The sequence below is a fragment of the Mobula hypostoma genome, chromosome 1 (assembly GCF_963921235.1).
Source record: "Mobula hypostoma chromosome 1, sMobHyp1.1, whole genome shotgun sequence".
NCBI classification, from domain to species: domain Eukaryota; kingdom Metazoa; phylum Chordata; class Chondrichthyes; order Myliobatiformes; family Myliobatidae; genus Mobula; species Mobula hypostoma.
Window position 1 is genome coordinate 138,528,933 of NC_086097.1, and position 23,255 is coordinate 138,552,187.

A 23,255-nucleotide genomic window follows, 5' to 3' on the forward strand; every position below is an offset into this window, starting at 1 on the left:
ATGATTGATTTAACTGTTTCCAAGGGATGTTCAGTGACTTGGAAATTTTCTTGTATCCATCTCCTGACTTGTGCTTTTCAATAACCTTTTTGTGGAGTTGCTGGGAGTGTTCCTTTGTCTTAATGGTGTAGCTTTTGCCAGAATACTGAGTTAGAACTTCCAGATACAGTTGTATTTTACTGCAGTCCATTGAAACACCTTGACTGCACAAGGTGATCCCCATTTAACTAATTATGTGACTTCTAAAACCAGTTGGCTGCACCAGTGATGATTTGGTGTGTCATATTAAAGGGGTGAATACTTATGCAGTCAATTATTTTGTGTTTTACATTTGTAATTAATTTGGATAACTTTGTAAAAATCTGTTTTTATTTTGACACAAAAGAGTACTTTTCTGTTGATCAGTGTCAAAAAATCCAAATTAAATTCACTGTGATTCACTGTTGTAAAACAATAAACCATGAAACTTCTGAGGGGGGGTCTATGCTTCTTATAGGCACTGATATATATTATATACACGTACATACACGCGCGCATATACACACACACAGCAGAAAACCAGGCTGCAAAGGGTTCACAAACTTTTTCTTGCAAATGTATGTACATAGCCCTCTGAAAACTGGTATGTGTTCCAACATCTTACTCTTTCTGAACTTCACAGTCAGTTCTTTGGTCTTATCGACATTGAGGGCTAGGCTGTTGCTGCGACACTACCCAACTAGCTGATAGCTCGCTCCTATACGCCACCTTCTCACCGTCTGAAATTTTGCCAACAATAGTTGTGTCATCATCAAATTTAAAGATGGCATTTGCATTGGGTCTAGCCACACAGTCATGGGTGTAGAGAAAGTAGAGCAATGGGTTAAGAACACATCTTTGAGATGCACCATTGTCAGTTATCAGTGGGGTGGAGATGGTCTTCAGATGAGGAAGTCGAAATCCAGTTGCAGAGGGAGGTACAGAGGCCCAGGTTTTGGAGCTTTTCGATCAGACCTGTAGGAAAAATGTTGAGTTGTAGTCATTAAATAGACCGACTTAAGTGCTGGTATTGTCCAGATGATCTAAGACTGCATGAAGAGCCAGTGAGATCGCCTCCGCTGTAGACCTTCTGTTGCGATAGACAAAATTGCAGTGGTTACAGGCCCCTGCTGAGACAGGATTTGATTCTCGCCAAAACCAACCTCTCAAAGCACTTCGTCACTGTAGATGTGAATGCCACTGGATGATAGTCTTTGAGGCAGCTCACCCTGCCTTTGGACACTGGTATGATTGTTGCCCTTTTGAAGCAGATGGGAGCTTTCAACTGTAGCAGTGAGAGATTGAAAATTCGTTTGAACACACCCGCCAGTTGGTTGGCACAGATTTTCTGAGCCCTTCCAGGTATTCCATTAGGGCCTGTTGCCTTGTGTGGATTCGCCCTCTTGAAAGGCAATCTGACATCAGCCTCCAAGACAGAGATCACAGTGTCACTGGGTGCTGCGAGGATCCACGTAGCTGTAGTTCTGTTCTCCCTTTCAAAGTGTGCATAAAAGATGCTGAGCTCATCTGAGAGTGAAGCATCACTGCCATTTATGATGTTAGGTTTTGCTTTGTAGGAAGTAATGGCGTTCAAAGCCTGCCAGAATTGATTTGCACCTGATTCCACCTCTAACTTCGTTTGGAATTGTTCCTTTGCTCCTGAGATGGCCCCACGTAAATCGTACTTGGGCTTCTTGTATATTCAGAATCGGAATCAGGTTTATTATCACCGGCATGTGACGTAAAATGTGTTAACTTAGCAGCAGCAGCAGTTCAATGCATTACATAATCTAGCAGAGAGAGTGGAAAAAAAAATAAGTAAAATAAAACACAATTGGCATGTCCCCAGAGCGAGGTGTTTAGATGGGGTGAGTTTGTTAGGTGTGTTCAAGAAGGTTTCTTGACTCAATATGTAGATAAGCCAACAAGAGGAGAGGCTGTGCTTGATCTGTTATTAGGAAATGAACCTGGTCAGGTGTCAGATCTCTTAGTGGGAGAGCATTTTGGAGATGGTGATCAGAATTCTATCTCCTTTACCATAGCATTGGAAAAGGATAGGAATAGACAAGTTAGGAAAGCGCTTAATTGGAGTAAGGGGAAATATGAGGCTATCAGGCAGGAACTTGGAAGCATAAATTGGAAACATGTTCTCAGGGAAACGTATGGAAGAAATGTGGCAAATTTTCAGGGGATATTTGTGTGGAGTTCTGCATAGGTACGTTCCAATGAGACAGGGAAAGGATGATAGGGTACAGGAACTCTGGTGTACAAAGGCTGTTGTAAATCTAGTCAAGAAGAAAAGAAGAGCTTACGAAAGGTTCAAAAACCTAGGTAATGATAGAGAGCTAGAAGATTATAAGACTAGCAGGAAGGAGATCAAGAAAGAAATTAGGAGAGCCAGAAGGGGCCATGAGAAGGCCTTGGCGGACAGGATTGAGGAAAACCCCAAGGCATTTTACAAGTATGTTAAGAACAAGAGGACACAAAGGTTGGAGGTGTTGTGGTTAGTGTGGAGGCCGTCAGAAGTTACAGTGGGATATCCTATCAATGTGAGATAAGTGTGAGGTGGTTCATTTTGGTAGGTCAAATATCATGACAAAATATAGTATTAATGGTAAGGCTCTTGGCTGTGTGGAGGTTCAGAAGGATCTTGGAGTCCGAGTCCACTCAAAGCTGCTGCGCAGGTTGACTCTGTGATTAGGAGACCATATGGTGCATTGGCCTTCATCAATTGTGGGATTGAGTTTAGGAGCCGAAAGGTAATGTTGCTGCTATATAGGAATCTGGTCAGACCCCACTTGGAGTACTGTGCTCAGTTCTGGTCGCCTTACTATAGGTAGGATGTGGAAACCATAGAAAGGGTGCAGAGGAGATTTACAAGGATGTTGCCTGGATTGGGGAGCATGCCTTATGAGAATAGGTTGAGTGAACTTGGCCTTTTTTCCTTGGAGCATTGGAGGATGAGAGGTGACCTGATAGAGGTGTATAAGATGATGAGAGGCATTGATCGTGTGGATAGTCAGAGGCTTTTTCCCAGGGCTGAAATGGCTAGCACGAGAGGGCATAGTTTTAAGGTGCTTGGAGTAGGTGCAGAGGAGATATCAGGGGTAGGTTTTTTACGCAGAGAGTGGTGAGTGCGTGGAATGGGCTGCTGGCGACTGGTGGAGGTGGATGCGATAGGGTCTTTTAAGAGACTCCTGGATAGGTACATGGAGCTTAGAAAAATAGAGGGCTATGGGTAACCCGAGGTAATTTCTCAGGTAAGAGCATGTTCGGCACAGCTTTGTGCGCCGAAGCGCCTGTATTGTGCTGTAGGTTTTCTGTTTCTATAATAATTAATAAATAATTAAATCAACTACATATATTGAATAGATTTTTTAAAATGTGCAAAAACAGAAATACTGTATATTTAAAAAAAAAAGTGAGGTAGTGTCCAAAGCTTCAATGTCCATTCAAAAATCGGATGGCAGAGGGAAGAAGCTGTTCCTGAATCGCTGAGTGTGTGCCTTCAGGCTTCTGTACCTCCTACCTGATGGTAACAGTGAGAAAAGGGCATGCCCTGGGTGCTGGAGGTCCTTAATAATGGATGCTGCCTTTCTGAGACACCGCTCTCTAAAGATGTCCTGGGTACTTTGTAGGCTAGTACCTAAGATATAACCGACTAGAATTACAACCTTCCTGCGTCATTAGACTTGAATGCCACAGATCTCGCCCTCAGCAGACTAGGAAACATCCTGGTTCATCCACGGCTTTTGATTCGAGTGTGTATGTTATGTTCTTGTATGCACATATTCGTCCGCAGAGGTTTTAATTAAGTCAGTGACAGTTGTGAGGTACTCATTCACACTCCAAGATGAATCCCTGAGTCCAGTCCACTGACTCAGAGCAGTCCTGTAGCACTCCTGCACTTCCCTTGTCCATACCTTCTTGGTCCTCACTATAGGCGCTGCGGTCTTCAGTCTCTGCCTATAGTCAGTGAGTAGAAGTACAGTCAGGTGATCAGATTTTCTAAAGTGTGGGCGTAGAATGGCATGGTAGTGCTCTAGATCAGCGGTCCCCAACCACCGGGCCACGGACCAGTACCGGGCTGCAGAGCATGTGCTGCTGGGCTGCAAGGAAACGATAGGAGTCAGCTGCACCTTTCCTCATTCCCCATGATGCACTGTTGAACTTGAACATAGGGTTGCCAACTGTCCCGTAGACATCCCATATATTGGGGTAAATTGGTGTCTCCTTGGCCCTTGTCCTGTATTTCCCCCGCTAAGGTAGAGTGTTCCTATGAAACCATTCGTGCCGAAATGGCGTAAAGCGAAGAAGCAATTGCCATTAATTTATATGGGAAAATTTTTTGAGCGTTCCCAGACCCAAAAAATAACCTACCAAATCATACCAAATAACACATAAAACCTAAAATAACACTAAAATATAGTAAAAGCAGGAGTGATATAATAAATACACAGCCTATATAAAGTAGAAATAATGTATGTACAGTATTATCAGGAAGATTATGCCAAAACCGATTTGTGGAAAAAAAAATCGGCACGTACACGCATGCCCACAGAGGTGCCCGTGCAAGGCTTCACAGTAATGGTAGTCTTTCTCGGGGTAAACCCAAGTGTCCTGTATTTGACTGCTACTTTTGTCCCTTATTTGGGAGTGAGAAAGTTGGCAAGCCTAACTGTAAAAGACATGTTGAGGTGAGTTTAACCCTACTTGAACACCGCCCCCCCCCCCCCCCGGTTGGCTGGCTGGTCTGCAAGAATATTGTCAATATTAAACCGGTCGGCGGCAAAAAAAAGGTTGGGGACCCCTGCTCTAGATGGTAGTATAACACTGGTTTGGTGTGTTAGCTCCTCTGGTTCCACAAATGATATGTTGGCCATAATTATTTGGAGACTTTTTAAAGTTGGCCTGGTTAAAGTCCCCTAAAATGATGGGGCAGGTAACAGGGTGCACTATGGGTGTTGATTATGTTGCTTAGTTCATCAAGAACCTGTATAACAGGGGCCTGAGATAGGATTTATGCTGCTACCAAGAGGATGGCTGAAAACACAGAACAAACATGGAAATCTGTTCAGCACATTACAGGCCCCTTGGCCCACAATGTTGTGCTGACTATGTAACCTACTGTAAAAACTGCCTGGAATTACTCTTATCACATCGCCCTTGTGTACTAAGATTCATGTACCTATCCAAGAGTCTCTTAAAAGACCCTATTGTATCCTTCTCCACCATCACTGGCAGTGCATTCCATGTACCCACCACTCTCTATGTGAAAACCTACCCCTGACATCCCCTCTACCTACTTCCAAGCACCTTAAAACTATGCCCCTCCATGTTAGCTACTTCAGCCCTGGGAAAAGGCCTCTGGCTATCCACACGATCAATGCCTCTCATCGTCTTATACACCTCTATCAAGTCACCTCTCATCCTCCGTCAGTCCAAGGAGAAAAGGCCAAGTTCACTCAACTTCGTCTCATCAGGCACATTCTCCAATCCAGGCAACATTCTTGTAAATCTCCTCTGCACTGTCTCTATAGTATCCACATACTTCCTGTAGTGCGGTGACCAGAAATGAACACAGTACTCCAAGTGGGGTCTGACCAAGGTCTTATATGGTTGTAACATTACCTCACAGCTCTTGAACTCAATCCCATGGTTGATGAATGCCAACACACCATTCGCCTTCTTAAACACGCAGTCAACCTATGCAGCAGCTTTGTGTGTCCTATGGAATCAGACCCCAAGATCTCTCTGGTCCTCCACACTGCTAAGAGTCTTGCCATTAATACTATCTTCTGTCTTCAAATTTGACCTACCAAAATGAACCACTTCACACTTATCTGGGTTTAACTCCATCTGCCACTTCTCAGTCCAGTTCTGCATCCTATCAATGTCCTGTTGTAATCTCTGACAGCCCTCCAGACAATCCACAACACCCCCAACCTTTGTGTCATCAGCAAACTGACTAACCCTTACTTCTACTTCTGCATCCAACTCATTTATAAAAATCACAAAGAGGAGGGGTCCCAGAACAGATCACTGCAGAACCCCCCAGTCACTGACCTCCATGCAGAATATGAACCATTTACAACCGTCCTTTGCCTTCTGTGGGCAAGCCAATTCTGGATCCACAAAGCAAGGTCTCCTTGGATCCCATGCCTCCTTACTTTCTGAATGAGCCTTGCATGGGGAACCTTATCGAATGCCTTATTGAAATCCATATACACTACATCCACTGTTTTATCTTCATCAATGTGTTTTGTTGCATTCTCAAAGAATTCAATCAGGCTCCTAAGGCATGTCTTGCCCTTGACAAAGCCATGCTGACTATCCCAAATCAGATTATGTCTCTCCAAATGCTCATAAATCCTGCCTCTCAGGATCTTTAACAACTTGCCCACCACTGAAGTAAGACTCGCTGGTCTATAATTTCTTGGATTATCTCTACTCCCTTTCTTGAACAAGGGAACAACGTTTGTAACCTCAAATCCTCTGGTACTTCTCCTGTCCTATTGAAGATGCAAAGATCATCGGCAGAGGCTCAGCAATCTCTTTCCTTGCTTCCCACAGGAACCATGGGTATGTCTCGATTGGTCCCGACGACTTTTCTAGCAATGCTTTTCGAAAGCTCCAGCACATCTGCTTTCTTAATGTCTATATGCTCGTGCTTCAGTTCGGTGTAAGTCATCCCCACAATTGCCAGGTTCTTTTCTATGGTGAATACTGAAGCAAAGTATTAATTACCTCCACTACCTCTTCTGACCATGGTGAATACTGGAGCAAAGTATTAAATACCTCCACTACCTCTTCCAACTCTATGCACGTTTCCACTATCACAGCTAATTGGTCCTTTTCTCACCTGGCTCATTCTCTTGCTCTTCACATATTTGTAGAATGCCTTGGGGGTTTTCCTTAATCCTGTTTACCAAGGCCTTCTTGTGGCCTCTTCTAATTCCCCTAACTTCATTCTTAAGCTCCTTTCTGGCAACCTTGTAATGTTCTAGAAATAGTTTCTTGAACCTTTTGTAAGCTTTTCTTAACTACATTTTCCACATCCTTTGAACACCACGGTTCTTTTACCCTACCATCCTTTCCCTGCCTCAATGTAACATACCTATGCAGAATGCCATGCAATTGTTCCCCAAACATTTGCCACATTTCTGCTGTGCATTTCCCTGAGAACATCTGCTCCCAAGTTCCTGCCTAATAGCATCATATTTCCCCTACCCCGATTAAATATTTTCCCAATTTATCTGCTCCTATTCCTCTCCAGCACCATATCACTCCCTCCAAAATGCTCTCTCACTGAGCACCTGACTAGGCTTATTTCCCAATACCAGATGAAGTATAGCCTCTCCTGTAGTTGGCTTATCTACATATTGTGTCAGGAAACCTTCCTGGCACACCTAACAAACTCTACCTCATCTAAACTCCTTGCTTTAAGGAGATGCCAGTCAAAATTAGGAAAGTTAAAATCACCCATCACAACAACCCTATTATTATTGTACCGTTCCAGAATCTGCCTCCCTATCTGCTCCTCAATGCCTTTTTTTACTATTGAGGTGTCTATATAAAAAAACAGTAAAGTTATTGCCTCCTTCCTGTTTCTGACTTCCACCCACACTGACTCTGTAGATAATGCCTTCATGACTTTCTCCTTTTCTGCAGCCGTGACACTGTCCCTAATCAGCAATGCCATGCCCCCAGCTCTTTTGCCTCCCTCCCTATCCTTTTTGAAACACCTAAAGTCTAGCACACTCAGCAGCCATACCTGCCACTGAGACATCTAAGTCTCTGTAATGGCCACACTGTCATAGTTCCAGGTATTGATCCAAGCTAAGTTCATCCACCTTGTTTTCCCAAATTGTCTGCTCTTATCCCTCTCCAGCGCTATGGTAAAGGAGACAGAGCTGTGATCATTACCTCCAAAATGCTCCAAAACTCCCACAGCAGGTAAAATGGACAACAGTTGATTGTGAGATGATCCAGGTTGTGTGAGCAGGACTGGGCCAGTACTGCCTGGTTTGTACACACAAGAAACTGATCATAAAGCATACTCCACCTCCTCTGCCTTTGCCTTTGGAAAGTCTCAGCAGTCCTATCTTGTGGTGAATTGTAAGGCCAGTGAGCTGTATCGCTGCATATGGAATGGCGGGGGACCTCCAAGTCTCCGAAAAACAAAAAACACAACAGGTCCTAATGTCCTTTAGGTGCAGCAGTCTTGTTCTGAGAACTTCCTTTTTATTTACCAGGGACTGTACATTTGCCAACAGCATAGTCGGTAGTGGGAGCCTGAACCTTCGTCATCTTAATTGAACCTTTAAACCAGTATGGCATCCTCTCTTCCATTGCACCAGCAGCCAGAGACTGTCCGAGATTTGATGACTTTGAGTAGCAGTAGATTTTTTTTAATCGCCTTAAAATGATATTACTTGCTGTGTATCCATAGCTGTAGCTGTGGATTTCAGCTGTAGCAGTCTAAAATGGGAATATCTGATGATTTCCATTGGCGCTGTTCACACAAGTCGCCTTCTTAATGGCGCCCTGAAGGTAAATGATGGAATTAATGTGGAAGTGTAGAAGTTAATGATGAAGATTAGCTAGTCTGTTACTTTCTAATGCCTCGTAAATAGTAAATTCCAAGATTGGTGAAACAACTATCATCTCAACAGTTAAGTTGTAAAGAAATATTTGGATTTGCATCCACTTTTATGTGATTGCTGTGAAAATAGCGAATCCAGTGGGTAAAAAGAAAATGATTACAAATGAGGTGCACGTATATATTTTCTCCCTCTTGCATTTTACGGACTCCAATTACAAAGCAGTTTACCACCCTCCAGCTCATGCTATCCTGAATAAGCACAGCCACCTCAACCTGCTCATTGAGATCAATTTATAGGATGTCCTAGTAGACTCATCATTTCTGCTTGATCTTGTTCCAAAGAATTTGTTTCTTCCTGACTTGATTCCATCTTTTCACTCCTTGTCCATTCATTTAAATTCACAACTCTGCCACTTTTCAGTTCCCTAGTTTCATCCTGTTCATTTTCATTATGGATGTTCGTCCCTCCAGACTTTCATAGTACATCAGATTACCTGAGGGGCATTCTCTTTTTGAAGAAAGCCCCAGCTCTAGGAACTGTAGTGCTTCAGCCCACTGAGTTTGCCAATCTGTCTGTGCTATCGAGAGTGGTAGTACAGTTTGCCCCTCTGATTTGGAGGCCTGTCAATAGTGGTGTTCTGCAGGGTTCAGTGCTGGGTCCATTGTTTGTTATCTGTATCATTCTCTGGATGGTAATGTGGTAAACTGGATCAGCAAATTTGTGCATGGCACCAAGATTGAATAATGCACAATATCAGTTACAAGCCTACAGAATTCCCCAGATGTCTTGATTTTACATCCTCCCACTCCACAACTGTTGGGGAGATTCCATTCTTCCATTTCCTATGGTTCTATCTTAACTGTTCTGATGGTAGGATTTTGCACATACTGCTTCAAAGTCTTCCTTTTTCCTTAATCCTAGTGTCCTCACTATTATTGACTGAGCTCTCAATTGCCTGGTTTCCATTTTCTGCTTTTCTTTTCTCACCTGCTCTTCTCCCAGTCTGAGAAAGCACGGGTTTCCTCTTATCCTTGCCTTACAGCCCATCAAGTTCACTTTCTGCGAACTATAAATTCCACTACTTTCACTGTGGACCCCCCCCCCCGTGTTTTTGAGACATTCTGAAGGGCCGTTCTCTCTGAAATTCTATGTTTTTCTCTTAATTGTAGACCATAAGACCGTAAGATATAGGAGAAGAATTAGGCCATTTGGCCCTTCGAGTCTCCCCCTCAGCCCCAATCTCTTGCCTTCTCCCTGTAACCCTTCATATCCTGACTAATCAATAATCTACCAACCTCTGCCTTAAATATACCCAATGCCTGTGGTAACAACTTCCATTCTAAATGGATGTCTCTCTATTCCCCATTCAGTAATTTCAGGTAACCACCCTCCTTTGCAGTTTGTATTAGAGCAGGGCCATTCTAATCCAAGGTCTTCAACCTGTAATGTCATTTCATTTTCTTTTTTTCTTTAAGGCATTCCTGACACACTGGATATGTCCAGCATTCTCTTTTATTTCAGATTTTCCATGTCTGCAGTGAGCAGTATCTCACAGCTCAAGTGCACCTTTTTCTGTACTCATTCTCTTCCTCTTGTGCCTCAGGCACAAGCTGCAGTTACTGAAACTCCATCATCATCTCTAAGCTGGCATGTTCACCATTTGCATTACAGTCTCTTGGCCTCCCCCCGTTACAAGTATTTCCTTTGAGCTTTCTAACTTTTCATGTGTCTACAAATGAGAATGCTTGTATTCTACCTTTTCCAGCCAAATGACCTTTCATGAGAGCTATAAACTATTTTCTTCCTCCATAGATACTACCTGATTTTTTCTGTTTTTATTAACAACTTCCACTCCTTGCTTTTTGATCTAGGTCTTGGATCTTGGCATCTGAATTTACAAAACTAAACCTTGAATGTTTTTCTTTTTTCTTAGCCAGGTTGCACACTTGAATCAATTACGAACTGTTCAATGTTGTCACTACTCCCGTGTTCCTCTCTATGGTGTTTTCTAAGTTGCTCCTTTAGAGTTATACCATGGAAGCAGGTTATTCTGCTCACTGGGTCCATGCTAGCAATCAACCATTCATAGACACTAATCCTACTTCATTTTTATTCTCTCTACATTCTCATCTCTTCCCAGAATCTATACTCAACTGCACACTAGGGCCAACTAACTTAATCAAATCGCATGTTTTTGCGATGTCGGAGGAAACTCACATGCTCATAGGGAGAATGTACAAACTCCATGCAAACAAGAACTCAGATCGGGATTGAGCCTGGGTTTCCAGCACTGCAAGACAGCAGCTTTATTAATTGTACCACTGTGCTGCTGTCAGGCATTATCAGTTTTTAAAAAGCACAAAACTTTTACAGGATAACAAATGAAGAAACAATTTGTTTAAAATTATCGGTGTCTGAAGCTGCCAAGTTTCTGTCATTATTAAAGTTGGTAGAAAAACTGTTATGTTTTGTAACTTGAACTAATTGTAAGAAAAATGAGAACTTGTCTACTTAGTTTTTCTTTAGTGCAGCACTCACATATGACATGGTGGTGTAATGATATATACCATTCACATACTACTTACATTTAACCCGTAATAAATTATGTGAACAAATAAAAAAATTAAACAATACGTTTACAACATTACTCAAATATTACTAAACTATATAGGCACACATACATATGTGCGTGCACATACGGTATACTATATAATACAATGACTAAATAAACATCCACCACATAGTAAATTTTGAATTGTCATATTCACGCCTAAAGATTTAATCTCTGTGGAGGATTTCTTACTCTTGTGGGATAATGTCTTTCCTGACAAGGTGGGTTACTGCTTGGCAGGTGAGACTAGTGGCTATGAAACAATCTTAGGTTCTGGGGCCTCCTTGGAAGTGGTTGTAGGAATTGGCTCTGGGACTGCAGGAAGTTAGCTCTGACTAACCTTCTTCTAACAATTGATTCTGCTGTCTTTATCTGATTGCACCTGATGCCATCTGGATATGATGTATCAATCTCCACTGTGTAAGAGAGTGGTCCAGTTCTGTCCTTAATCTTTCCAAGTACCCACTTTTGATTGCCTGTAGTCCCTCACCAGGTCTACTTGTCCAGGAGTGAAACATCGAACCTCCTTGTTTGAGGAGCCCTCAATTTGACTCCGCTGTTTGTCCTGTATACTCCTGAGACTGGGTTTGAGGAAATTGAAGTGTGAGCACAAAGGATGACCCAGGAACAGCATAGCAGGTGAATTGTTGGTTGTGAAGTATGCTGCATTGCAATATGTAAGGAGTAAATTGGCAAGCTGATTCAGTGTCAGTGTAGTGTGTTCTGTTGACATTACTCATGTTCTCTAGACTCGGACAAACCTTTCCATTAAGCTATTTGTAGTTGGGTGGTACAGTGCAGATGTAATGTCTTGTTCCATTCATTTTCAGGAATGAATGAAACTCTTCCACAACAAACTGTGATCCATTCTCACTGAATAAGTGTTCTCGAATACCATTCCTTGAGAAGAGACTCCTCAACACATCAACAGTGTGTGAGGCTGTAGTGGAAACTATTTGGAATACTTCTGGCCACTTTGCAGCTGGATCCACTACTGCCAAGACATTTGTGCCCATGGATAGTCTGGCAAAATGCACATGAAGCTAATGCCAGGACAATGCAGGCCTTTCCCAGGGATGGAGAGAGGTGGTGTTCTTGGCATCTTCTGGACATGTTGACATCCCAAATAGTGCATGGCAAGCTGCTCGATCTGCTGACCTATCTCAGGCCACCAGACAAATCTTCAAGCCAACACTTTAATTTGGGCCATGCTTAGAGGACTGGCATGTAGCTCCTGCAGTTAGCCCTCAGCTTGGATGGTACAACAATTTGCAATCCTCACATAAGGCAACCCCTGTCAAGGCCAAGTTCATCCCGGCACTGGTAAAGTAGGGGAACTGGAATTCCTGCTGCATATTCCAGCCACTTTGGGTTGCCATGTAGACCTGAGACAGTGTTGGGGTCTTTTCTGGTTTTCCTTTGGATCATCTCTGCGTAATAGGGAGACTTTTGTTTTGCATTAGGGAAAATAAGTCAGGAGGAGTGCCCTCTTTTGTCAACTTTCCAGGTATCTCCTTTTCTAAGGACGAACTGGATAATCCACCAGCATTTCCATGATTAGTGTAGTTCTTGAATTTGATCTTGTAATTGTGTCCTCCAAGAAAAAGGCCCAGCTCTGCATAAGTGCTGCTGCTGCTAGTGGAACACTCTTCTGTGGGTTGAAAACTGACAGCAGTGGTTGATGATCAGTAATGAAGTAAACTGCCTCCCATACAAGTACTAGTTGAAATGGTTTACACCAAACCAGACTCAAGGCCTCTCTGTCAATCTGTTTGTAATTTTTCTTTACAACTGTAGGGGAACACGATGCAAAGGCTTTGGGGTGTTCACTTCCATCACTCATAACAGGTGGTATGACTGTACCAACACCATAAGGTGAGATATCACAGGCGAACTTCATTGGATGATGTGTTAGAACAGTGTTGGACCTCATCGTTTCCTTTACCTTTTGGAAAGCCACCTCACAGTGCTTTGTCCATTGCCATTTCTTCCCAATCTGTAATGATGAGTTCAAGGGGTGGAGCACAGTAGCCAGGTTTGGCAGGAACCTATTATTGTAATTGACAAATCCTAAAAAGGACCGCAGCTATGAGACTTCCTTTGGGCGTGGGGCATCCACCACTGCTTGAATTTACTTAGCATACTTGTGTAATCCTTGTGCATCAATCGTGTGACCACAGTAAGTGATACTGGTCAAACTTAAAAGCGAAGTATGCATTTAAACCCAATGCACTCAGCAAAGCTGGAATTTGTTTCTCATTTGCTTCAAAATACTACTCAGATGCATTCAAATGTACGAAAGATAACTGGTTGATGCATGTATCTTTCCCACGTAGCCAGCCATTTCTGCTTTTTTTTAACTTGAACCTCTCCCCTTCTGAAGAGAAGCATGCTGCATTTTTTTTTTAAAACACTCTCCCCTTCTTAAAAGTAAAGTGTGTTGGGCTTCCTAAGGCAAATAGTTGTCTTAGGTTCATTTTCAAACTTCCTCTCCACCACTATGATGCTTTGTAACTCCTAGAAACGAATTGAAAGAAAAACAGAGGAGCCGGGAGAAATTGGCTACCTAGTTCTTTTTAGTGAGGCACTCACATATGACACGGTGACGTAATGATGTATGTCTTTCACGTACCTCTTACTTATAACCCAAGGCTACAGGAGAGAGATAAATGGGTGACTGTCAGGAGAGGGAAGGGAGAACACCAGATAGTGGAGAGCATTCCAGTGGCCGACCCCTCAAAATAACTATTCCATTTTGAGTACTGTTACATGGTGTGGGGAGGGGGGGATGGCCTACCTGGGGGAAACAACAGCAGCAGTGCTTCTAGCACTGAATCTGGCCTTGTGGCTCGGAAGGGTAGGGAACAGAAGAGGATGGCAGCAGCAATAGGGGACTCTATAGTTAGGAAGACAGATAGGCGATTCTGTAGATGTGAAAAAGAAACACAGATGGTAGTTTGCCTCCCAGGTGTCAGGATCCGCGATCTTTCTGAATGCGTCCACAATATCCTGAAAAGGGAGGGTGAGCAGCCAGAAGTCATGGTATAAATTGGAACCAAAAACATTGGTTGAGGAAGGGAGGGGATCCTGAAAACAATATAAGGAGTTAGGAAGAAAGCTGAGAAGCGGGACCTCAAGGGTAGTAGTCTCAGGATTGCTGCCTGTACCATGTGACAGTGAGGATAGGAATAGAATGAAGTGACAGATAAATGCGTGGCTGAAGAATTGGGCCGTGGCAGGGATTCAGATTTCTGGATAATTGGGACCTGTAGAAAAGGGATGGGTTGCACTTGAATCCAAGGGGACCAATATTCTTGCGGGCAGGTTTACTGGAGCTGTTGGGAGTGGTTTAAATGAATGTGGCAGGGGGATGGGAGCCTGTATGATAGAGCTGTGGATGAGACAGCAGGTCTACAAGTAGACGATGGATGTAACATGAATGCAAGTAAGGTCAAGCCAATGATTGGGTACAAATGCAGACAGACTGAAGAGTTAAGTTGTACCACAGAGGCAAAATTCAAAAAGGCGAAGAAGGCAGGACTGAAGGTGCTGTATTTAAATGCATGTAGCATTCAGAATATGATGGACAAACTCGTGGCACAACTATAGATTGGTCAGTATGACATTGTGGGTATCACTGAGTCATGGGAGCTATGGCCAACATCAAAGGATATACTTTATATCGAAAGGACAGACAAGAAGGCATAGGCAGTGGTGTGGCTCTGTTGGTAAGAGATGTGATTACATCTCTAGAAAGAGGTGATGGGTCAGGGAATGTTGAATCTTTGTGGGTGGAGTTAAGAAACTGCAAGGGTAAAAAAACCATTATGGGATTCATATATAGGCCTCCAAATAGTAGCCAAAATGTGGGGTTGAGATTGCAAAGGGAGCTGGAAAAGGCATGTAATAAAGGTAATGTTTCAATGTAATGGGGAACTTCGTTATGCTAAGGGATTGGGGAAATCATGTTGGTGTCAGATTGCAAGAAAGGGAATTTGTTGAATGCCTGTTAGATGGCTTTTTAGAGCAGCTTGTGCTACAGCATACTGGGGGGAAGTCTATCTTAGATTGGGTGTTGTGTAAAAACCTAGATCTTATTAGAGAGCTTAATGTAAGGGAACTCTTAGGAGACAGTGATCAGAATATGATTGAATTCATTCTGCAGTTCGAGAGAGAGAAGCCTAAGTCACATGTATCAATATCACAATGGAATAAAGAGAATTAGATTATGATGACACATAGTCCCCTTTTATTGTCATTTAGTAATGCATGCATTAAGAAATGATACATTATTTCCTCCGGTGTGATATCACAAAACTCAGGACAAACCAAGACTGAAAAAACTGACAAAACCACAATTATACATATAGTTACAACAGTGCACAATACCATAACTTGATGAAGAAAGTCCGTGAGCACAGTAAAGTTCAAAGTTTCTCAAATGTCCCACTTCACAAGCAGACGGGAGAAGGAAGAAAAACTCTCCCTGCCATGCCGACCACAATCCGACTCTGAGTCATCCGAAAACTTCGAGCTCTGATCAGCTCTCCGACACTGAGTACTGAGCGCCATCACTGTCCGAGCGATTCGACCTCTTTCTCAGTCGCCAAAAGCAGGCAAGGCCGGGGATTTTGAGGCCTACCCTCGGAAAGATTCCCGACCACACAGTAACGACAGCAGTAGATGGGTGTTTCAGAAATTTCTCCAGATGTTCCTCTGTGATTTCACATCCATTCTCCATCAAATCAGAATTGTCCATGGCCCCTATTTAACAGATACGACATCACTTTTCACTGGAGAGCTGCGCACGCGTGGTGCACTGCCATCTTCTCCTCCTGCTGAATTACACTGGCATGAGAGAGGAGCCTGTCCAGGTGGATTGGAGGAGGATACTGGCAGGGATGATGGCAGAGCAGAAGTGGCAGAAATTTCTAGGAACACACATCAAAGTTGCTGGTGAACGCAGCAGACCAAGCAGCATCTCTAGGAAGAAGTACAGTTGATGTTTCGGGCCGAGACCCTTCGTTCTTCCTGACGAAGGGTCTCGGCCCGAAACGTCAACTGTACCTCTTCCTAGAGATGCTGTCTGGCCTGCTGTGTTCACCAGCAACTTTGATGTGCGTTGCTTGAATTTCCAGCATCTGCAGAATTCCTCGTGTTTACGTGTAGAAGTTTCTGGGAATAGTTCACAAGGCACAGAATAGATCTGTCCCACAGAAGTTATTCTCAAATGGCAGGGGTAGGCAATCATGTCTGACTAGAGATGTTAAGGACTGTATAAAAACTAAGGAAAGGGCATATAAGGTAGCAAAAGTGAGTGGAAAGTTGGATGATTGGGTAGAGTTATAGAAAACTACAGCACGTGCAGGCCCTTCGGCCCACAATGTTGTGCTGACCATGTAACCTACTCTAGAAACTGCCTAGAATTACCCTACTGCATAGCCCTCTATTTTCCTAAGCTCAATGTACCAATCTAAGAATCTCTTAAGAGACCCTTTTGTATCTGCCTCTACCACTGTTGCTGGTAGTACATTCCACACGCAACTTTCCTCTGACATGTACCTACTCCCAAGCACCTTAAAACTGTGCCCCCTCATGTTAGCTACTTCAGCCCTGGGAAAAAGCCTCTGACTATTCAAATGATCAATACCTCTGATCATCTTGTGCACCTCTATCAGGTCACCTCTCATCCTCCGTTGTTGCTCCAGGGAGAAAAGGCCAAGTTCACTCAACCTGTTCTCATAAGGCATGCTCTCCAATCCAGGCAAAATCCTCATAAGTCTCTTCTGCACTGTCTATAGTATCCACATTCTTCCTGTAGTGAGGTGACCAGAACTGAACACAATACTCTGAGTGGGGTCTGTCTAAGGTCTCGTGTAGCTTTAACATTACCTCACGGCTGTTGAACCCAATCCCACTGTTGATACTGTGGATGAAGGCCAGTAAAATCCAACCAAAGGCAACTAAAAAAGCTATAAGGGGGAAAAGATGAAATATGAGGGCAAACTAGCCAGTGATATAACGCAGGATAGTAAAGTTTTTTTTAGTTATTTAAAGAGTAAAAGGGAGGTGAGAGTTGATATTGGCCCACTGGAAAATGATGCTGGTGAGGTAGTAATGGGGACAAAGAAATGGCAGATAAACTTAACAAGTACTTTGCATCAGTCTTCAATGTGGAAGAGACAAGCAGTGTGCCAGAGGTTCGCGAGTGTCAGGGAGCAGGAGTGAGTGTCATTGCTATTACAAAGGAAAAAGTGCTAGGCAAACTGAAAGGTCTAAAGGTGGATAAGTTATCTGGACCAGATGGACTACATCCCAGAGTCCTGAGAGAGGTTGCTGAAGAGATAAAGGATGCATTACTCATGATCTTTCAAGAATCATTTGATTCTGGCATGGTCCCGCAAGACTGGAAGATTGCAAATGTCATTGCACCCTTTAAGAAGGGAGGAAGGCAAAAGAAAGGAAATTATAGGCCAGTTAGCCTAACCTCAGTGTTTGGGAAAGTGTTGGAGTCTATTAAGGATGAGGTTTCATAGTACTTGGAGACTAATAATAAAATAAATCAAAGTCATCAGGATTTCTGTAAAGGGAAATTTTGCCTGACAAATCTGTTTGAGTTTTTTGAGGAGGTAACAAGCAGGGTGGACAGTGGAGAGGCAGTGGATGTCAATTACTTGGATTTTCAGTAGGCATTTGATAAGGTGCCATAAGGACACTTAACAAGGTAAAATCCTATGGCGTTACAGGAAGGATACTGGCATGGATAGAGGAATGGTTGACAGCCAAGAGGCAGCGAGTGGGAATAAAGGGAGCCTTTTCTGGTTAGCTGCCAGTGACGAGTGGTGTTCTTCAAGGGGTCAGTATTGAGATCAGTTCACATTGTTTGTCAATGATTTGAATAATAGAATTGTTGGCTTTGTGGCAAAGTTTGCTGATGTTACGAAGATTGGTAGAGAGATAGGTTGTGCTGAGGAAGCAATGAGATTGCAGCAGAACTTAGATTGGAAGTATGGGCAAAAAAAGTGGCAGAGAGAATGGTGTTGTGAAATGTACGACAATGCATTTTGGTAAAAGGAATAATAGTGTGGACTATTATATAAATGGGGAGAAGGTTCGACAGAGGTACAGAGGGACTTGGGAGTCCTTGTGCAAGATTCTCAGAAGGTTAATTTACAGGTTAAGTCTGTGGTAAAGAAGGCAAATGTAATGTTAGTATTTATTCCAAAGGGAACAGAATATAAAGGCAAGGAGATGATGTTGAGACTTTATAAGACACTAGTCAAGCCACGCTGGGAGTATTGTCAACAGTTTTGGACCTCATATCTCAAGGTTTTGTCGTTGGAGAGAATCCAGAGGAGATTCACGAGGATGATTCTGGGAATAAAGGGGTTTGGCAGCTTTGGGTCTGTACCCCCTGGAATTTAGAAGAATGTGGGGAGATCTCAATGGAAACCTGCCAAATGTTGAAAGGACTAAATAAGGTGGATGTGGAGAGGATGTTTCCTATGGTGGGTGTATCCAAAACTAGAGGGCACAGCCTCAAAATTGATGGGAGACCTTTTAGAACGGGGGCAAAGAGGGAATTTTTTTAGCCAGAGAATAGTGAATCTGTGGAATGCTCTGCCACACGCTGCGGAGGCGGCCAAGTACCTGTGTATATTTATGGCGGAAGTTGATAGTTTCCTGATTGGTCAGGGCATCAAAGGATATAGTGAAAATGCAGGTGTATGGGGTTGAGTGGGATCTGTGATCAGCCATGATGGAATGGTGGAGCAGACTTGATGGGTTGAGTGGCTTAATTCAGCTCCTATTTCTTCTGGTCTTATGGAATTATGTACACAGAATGCTTAATCAAACAATTTATTTTCATTATTGCTCATATTACTGAAACATTAAATATACTACAAAAACCGACTTGTGGCAAGGCTGTCTAACTATTTATTAACAGGTGTTATTGTGCAAACCTTTCGCCATACCTTTCATTTTAATGTAGTTGTGCCTTGGAATAGAGATTACTCGGAAGTCACTGATGCTGACTTTTAATAACCTTCACCTATAATCCACTGTTTTTGACAGGTTGCTTACACACACACACACACACACACACACACGCGTGCGTGCTAATTTTTTGGATTGAAATATCTAAAGAGAATAATACTTTTTTTCCTGTTTCTACAGGTTCCTTCAACAGACCGGAATGCTTTAAGTTCCCTCTGGGGCAAACTAGCATCGGAGATACTGATGCAGAATTGGGAAGCTGCAATGGAGGATCTAACACGACTCAAAGAGACCATTGATAACAATGTGAGTATTCATTCTTCTCATAAAGGTTGAACTTAGTGCATGTGCATTAAAGTGAGAATTTTTCAAGTTTCAGAGTTACTCTTCTTTTGGTGTATTTGGTGTGAGTTGCACTTTGAAGAAGGTTGTTTTCCCACCAGCTTCAACCTGTAGATTAAATGCTTGTTTTCTTTTTCCTTCTCAGACTGTCAGTTCTCCTCTTCAGTCTCTCCAGCAAAGGACGTGGTTAATCCACTGGTCACTATTTGTATTCTTCAACCACCCCAAAGGCAGAGACAACATCATTGACCTTTTCCTCTATCAACCACAGTAAGTATAGCACATGTCGAGCATTTCACTTGTTCCAAATAGGTTAGTTGAGTCGAGAAGTGCTGACCTTTTTATTGAGTGTACTGGATAAAAATTAAAATGGAAACCTATAAAATGCAATTTGGACCTTTTGTTGTCCTGTGTGTAGTTCTAGGCACCATACCTTAAGAAAATAGAAGGATTTCAATGTAAAAGACTATGTTTTTTGTTTGCTCTACTTGCCTATTTTGTTCTTTTCATAATGGGGCAATTCTTAATGGAAGAATTTTGCTAAATATTCTCTGATCACTAATATTGTACAGTAATGATTTAAACTTAAGTCTTACTTGTAGTTCTCAACACTACAAGGTTGTTTGGTTTTTAATTGTATGATTTAAAAAATTAGCGGCTGAGTTGGATACATGAATCTAACAGATGATTTGTAAAAGGTGCATCATTCTGTATAAGGAATTTGGCATTCACAACCAGGTATACATAGCATGCTGTAACAATCTACATCGATTCTCACAACCATGAATAGTCAGGAAGGAAAAAAAAGTCAGCAGCAGACTGATTAGTACCAAGCAATAAAAGGAAATATAGAGCTGGAGCAGAGATGACTCGGTTGCCATGCAGCGGTACTGTTGAGAATCCCAGAACAGTGAATTTATTATTGTTCTTGTCCAGACAACTAGCTCTGATTCACATTTCACTAAAGTGGATTTGGTAGCTTCATGTCCATTGACAGCTTGTGATTGGCTGACGTGACATGTTCATTCTAAAAATAAAAGTCAATATTTGTGTTTTAGATTGTAGTTTAAAATTATCTTCAATTTATTATTATAAATAATAAAGCTCAGAAAGAAATATACTTCCAAGGGATAAAGGGCCTGTAATTAGTCCAAAGTAATAGCAATGCATCTAACGCACATTCACCCTCGGTAAGTTTTTACTGCCTTGGTGTCGTTTTGGGGAATTTAATAGCATAAATATTTATTCCTGTAAATGTGTTATTGCTGATGTTTATTAGAATGTGAGTAATATAAAATTGTGGAGTAAGTAGTACAGGGATAATACCTGAGTGGTTTTGGTATTCTACATATTCCTGACAGTGACTGAAATACTTTCTCAATGAAAACTTAATGTTGCCTATTATGAGGATTAAATTGTTGCATAAGGTTAGTTAACTTTGATTTGAGTGTGATAATGTTGACATTAGTCTTGGATCAAATTGACAATTACTGAATGAAATGAATTAATATGCTGTAAACTATCATGAGAGAGGATTTATGAAAAAAAAATTTCAAATTAGTGTTCTTTGGTGGTAATTAGCAGAACAAATAAGATGAAACCGGTTGATGTGATCTAGTTGGACTTTCAGAAGACCTTGATAAAATACCACATGAGAGATCACTAATTAAAATAAAACAGCTTTTTTTAGGTAGCAAGGCTGTGTCTAGTAGATGCTGTGGAGATTGAGGCTGAAGGCCCAGTGGTTAACATTCTCTGGCAGTTAGTTATTTGAAAGAGTGGACCCAAATTAATATATCCAAGTTTGTTGTATATAGAAAGCTAAATAACTGTAACTGTGAAGAGGGTGCAACGGGTTTAATAGGGTTAGACATTTGTATGTCATGAATTTTATGTGCCTTAAGAGATAGAATTAGTTGTAAACATTGGTATATTTGAAGATTAATCAACCATGACCACAAAACATGTAGACTGTTCAGTGAAACCAGCTGTACTAATGTGTTTCATGGAACTTTTCCTGCCAGCAGATGCAGTAGATGTGTTTCATTTGAAACAAGAGGGGCTATAAATGTATTAATACATAAACCGCTTCCTATTTGAAAAGTTAGAAGACTTCATTTTAAACACAAGATGAAAATGAATAACTTAAGTAGTATGCAAAATGTCTACTAACTTCTAAACAGGCAGGAGTCCAGATCATGAAATTATTGGGATTTAGAACTAGTGTGGTGTAGTTTTAGATTAATTATCCATCCACATGAAATTGCACACCGCTAATGTATCTGACCAAGTGCCCTCATTAGTTTTTGTTCTGCATTCTATCAAGGACATACAGGAAGTTTCTAATATGGACCACATGAGTGCCACAAGCCTATTGCAGTGTGTGGTGTGGATTAATTCTGTTTAAAATTACAAGATGTCTTGACCATTGTATGCTGATCTAATTTGCCCTTGAGTGTATGTCACAGATTCTTAATTGCTCCCTTTTCCATGAGTGTTGATTTTGGTAAAGAGAAATGCTTGCTTATTTCAGCTTTTTGTTTGCAAGAGTTACATTTTTTTTTATTTGTTGCCTACTTAGCCTGTGGCATTCGATCTGTTACTGTTAGTGCTTTAAACCTGGAGTTAATTGAACCCGAAATGATTTTGTGGTTGGGGAACTCAGTATGTTGTGTTGCAAGGTCCAAGGTTACTAACGTTAATACATGGATGTAATGCTCAGTCTTTTTTTTGTATGAAAGTAGTTTATTTCCTTAAAAAAAGTGTCTTGGATACCTTGGAAGCTCATCTTCCAAGGTATCCAAGACTCTTTTAAGGAAACACTTGGAATTGACCAGAGAGGTGTGAGAAAAGCTGAAGCATTTCAGTCAACAATCCTTTTTTGGAGGAGTGATTTAATATAATTTAATCTAGAAGCCAATTTGATTGAAAGAACGTTTGGTAGATGAAGATGTGGTTTTAATGCAAGTGACAAAAGAACCAGAGGGGTGATTGTTATTTGGAAGAAGCTGCCTTAAATTATAATTGTAGCTGATTCAGTTGGAACTTTCCAAATTGATTTGGACTTGTATCGGTAAGGAAATTTTTGCAGGTTTGCTGGACAAACACAGAATGGGCTCCATTTATTGGATAGCTCCTTCAGCAGCCACATAAATCACAGTACCCCAATCTTCTCCATGCTGAAGTATTTCAAAATAAGTGTTCCTGACCCTCGGATTCTCCACAATTGAAAAGAACTGCTGCTGAACTGTGTCTACGTCCACCTGGACAAGCCAGCGAGCACTGTGAGGGTCATGTTTTTTGACTTCTCCAGTGTGTTCAACACCATCCGCCCTGCTCTGCTGGGGGAGAAGCTGACAGCGATGCAGGTGGATGCTCCCCTGGTGTCATGGATTCTTGATTACCTGACTGGCAGACCACAGTACATGTGCTTGCAACACTGTGTGTCCGACAGAGTGATCAGCAGCACTGGGGCTCCACGGGGGACTGTCTTGTCTCCTTGTCTCTTCACCATTTACACTTCGGACTTCAACTACTGCACAGAGTCTTGTCATCTTCAGAAGTTTTCTGATGACTGCCATAGTTGGATGCATCAGGAAGGGAGATGAGGCTGAGTACAGGTCTACGGTAGGAAACTTTGGCACATGGTGTGAGCAGAATTATCTGCAGCTTAATGTGAA

General features: G+C 42.1%; 1 protein-coding gene across 1 annotated transcript in view; it reads left to right on the forward strand.

The window, feature by feature from the left end:
* LOC134350924 (eukaryotic translation initiation factor 3 subunit E-A) overlaps positions 1–23,255 on the forward strand; it is a 211,554-nt gene that overhangs the window by 69,247 nt on the left and 119,052 nt on the right. The window contains exons 6-7 of the mRNA XM_063056770.1: positions 19,414–19,539; positions 19,721–19,845. Of these exons, the coding sequence (XP_062912840.1) occupies positions 19,414–19,539; positions 19,721–19,845 (251 nt within the window). The remainder of the gene's footprint in view (positions 1–19,413; positions 19,540–19,720; positions 19,846–23,255) is intronic.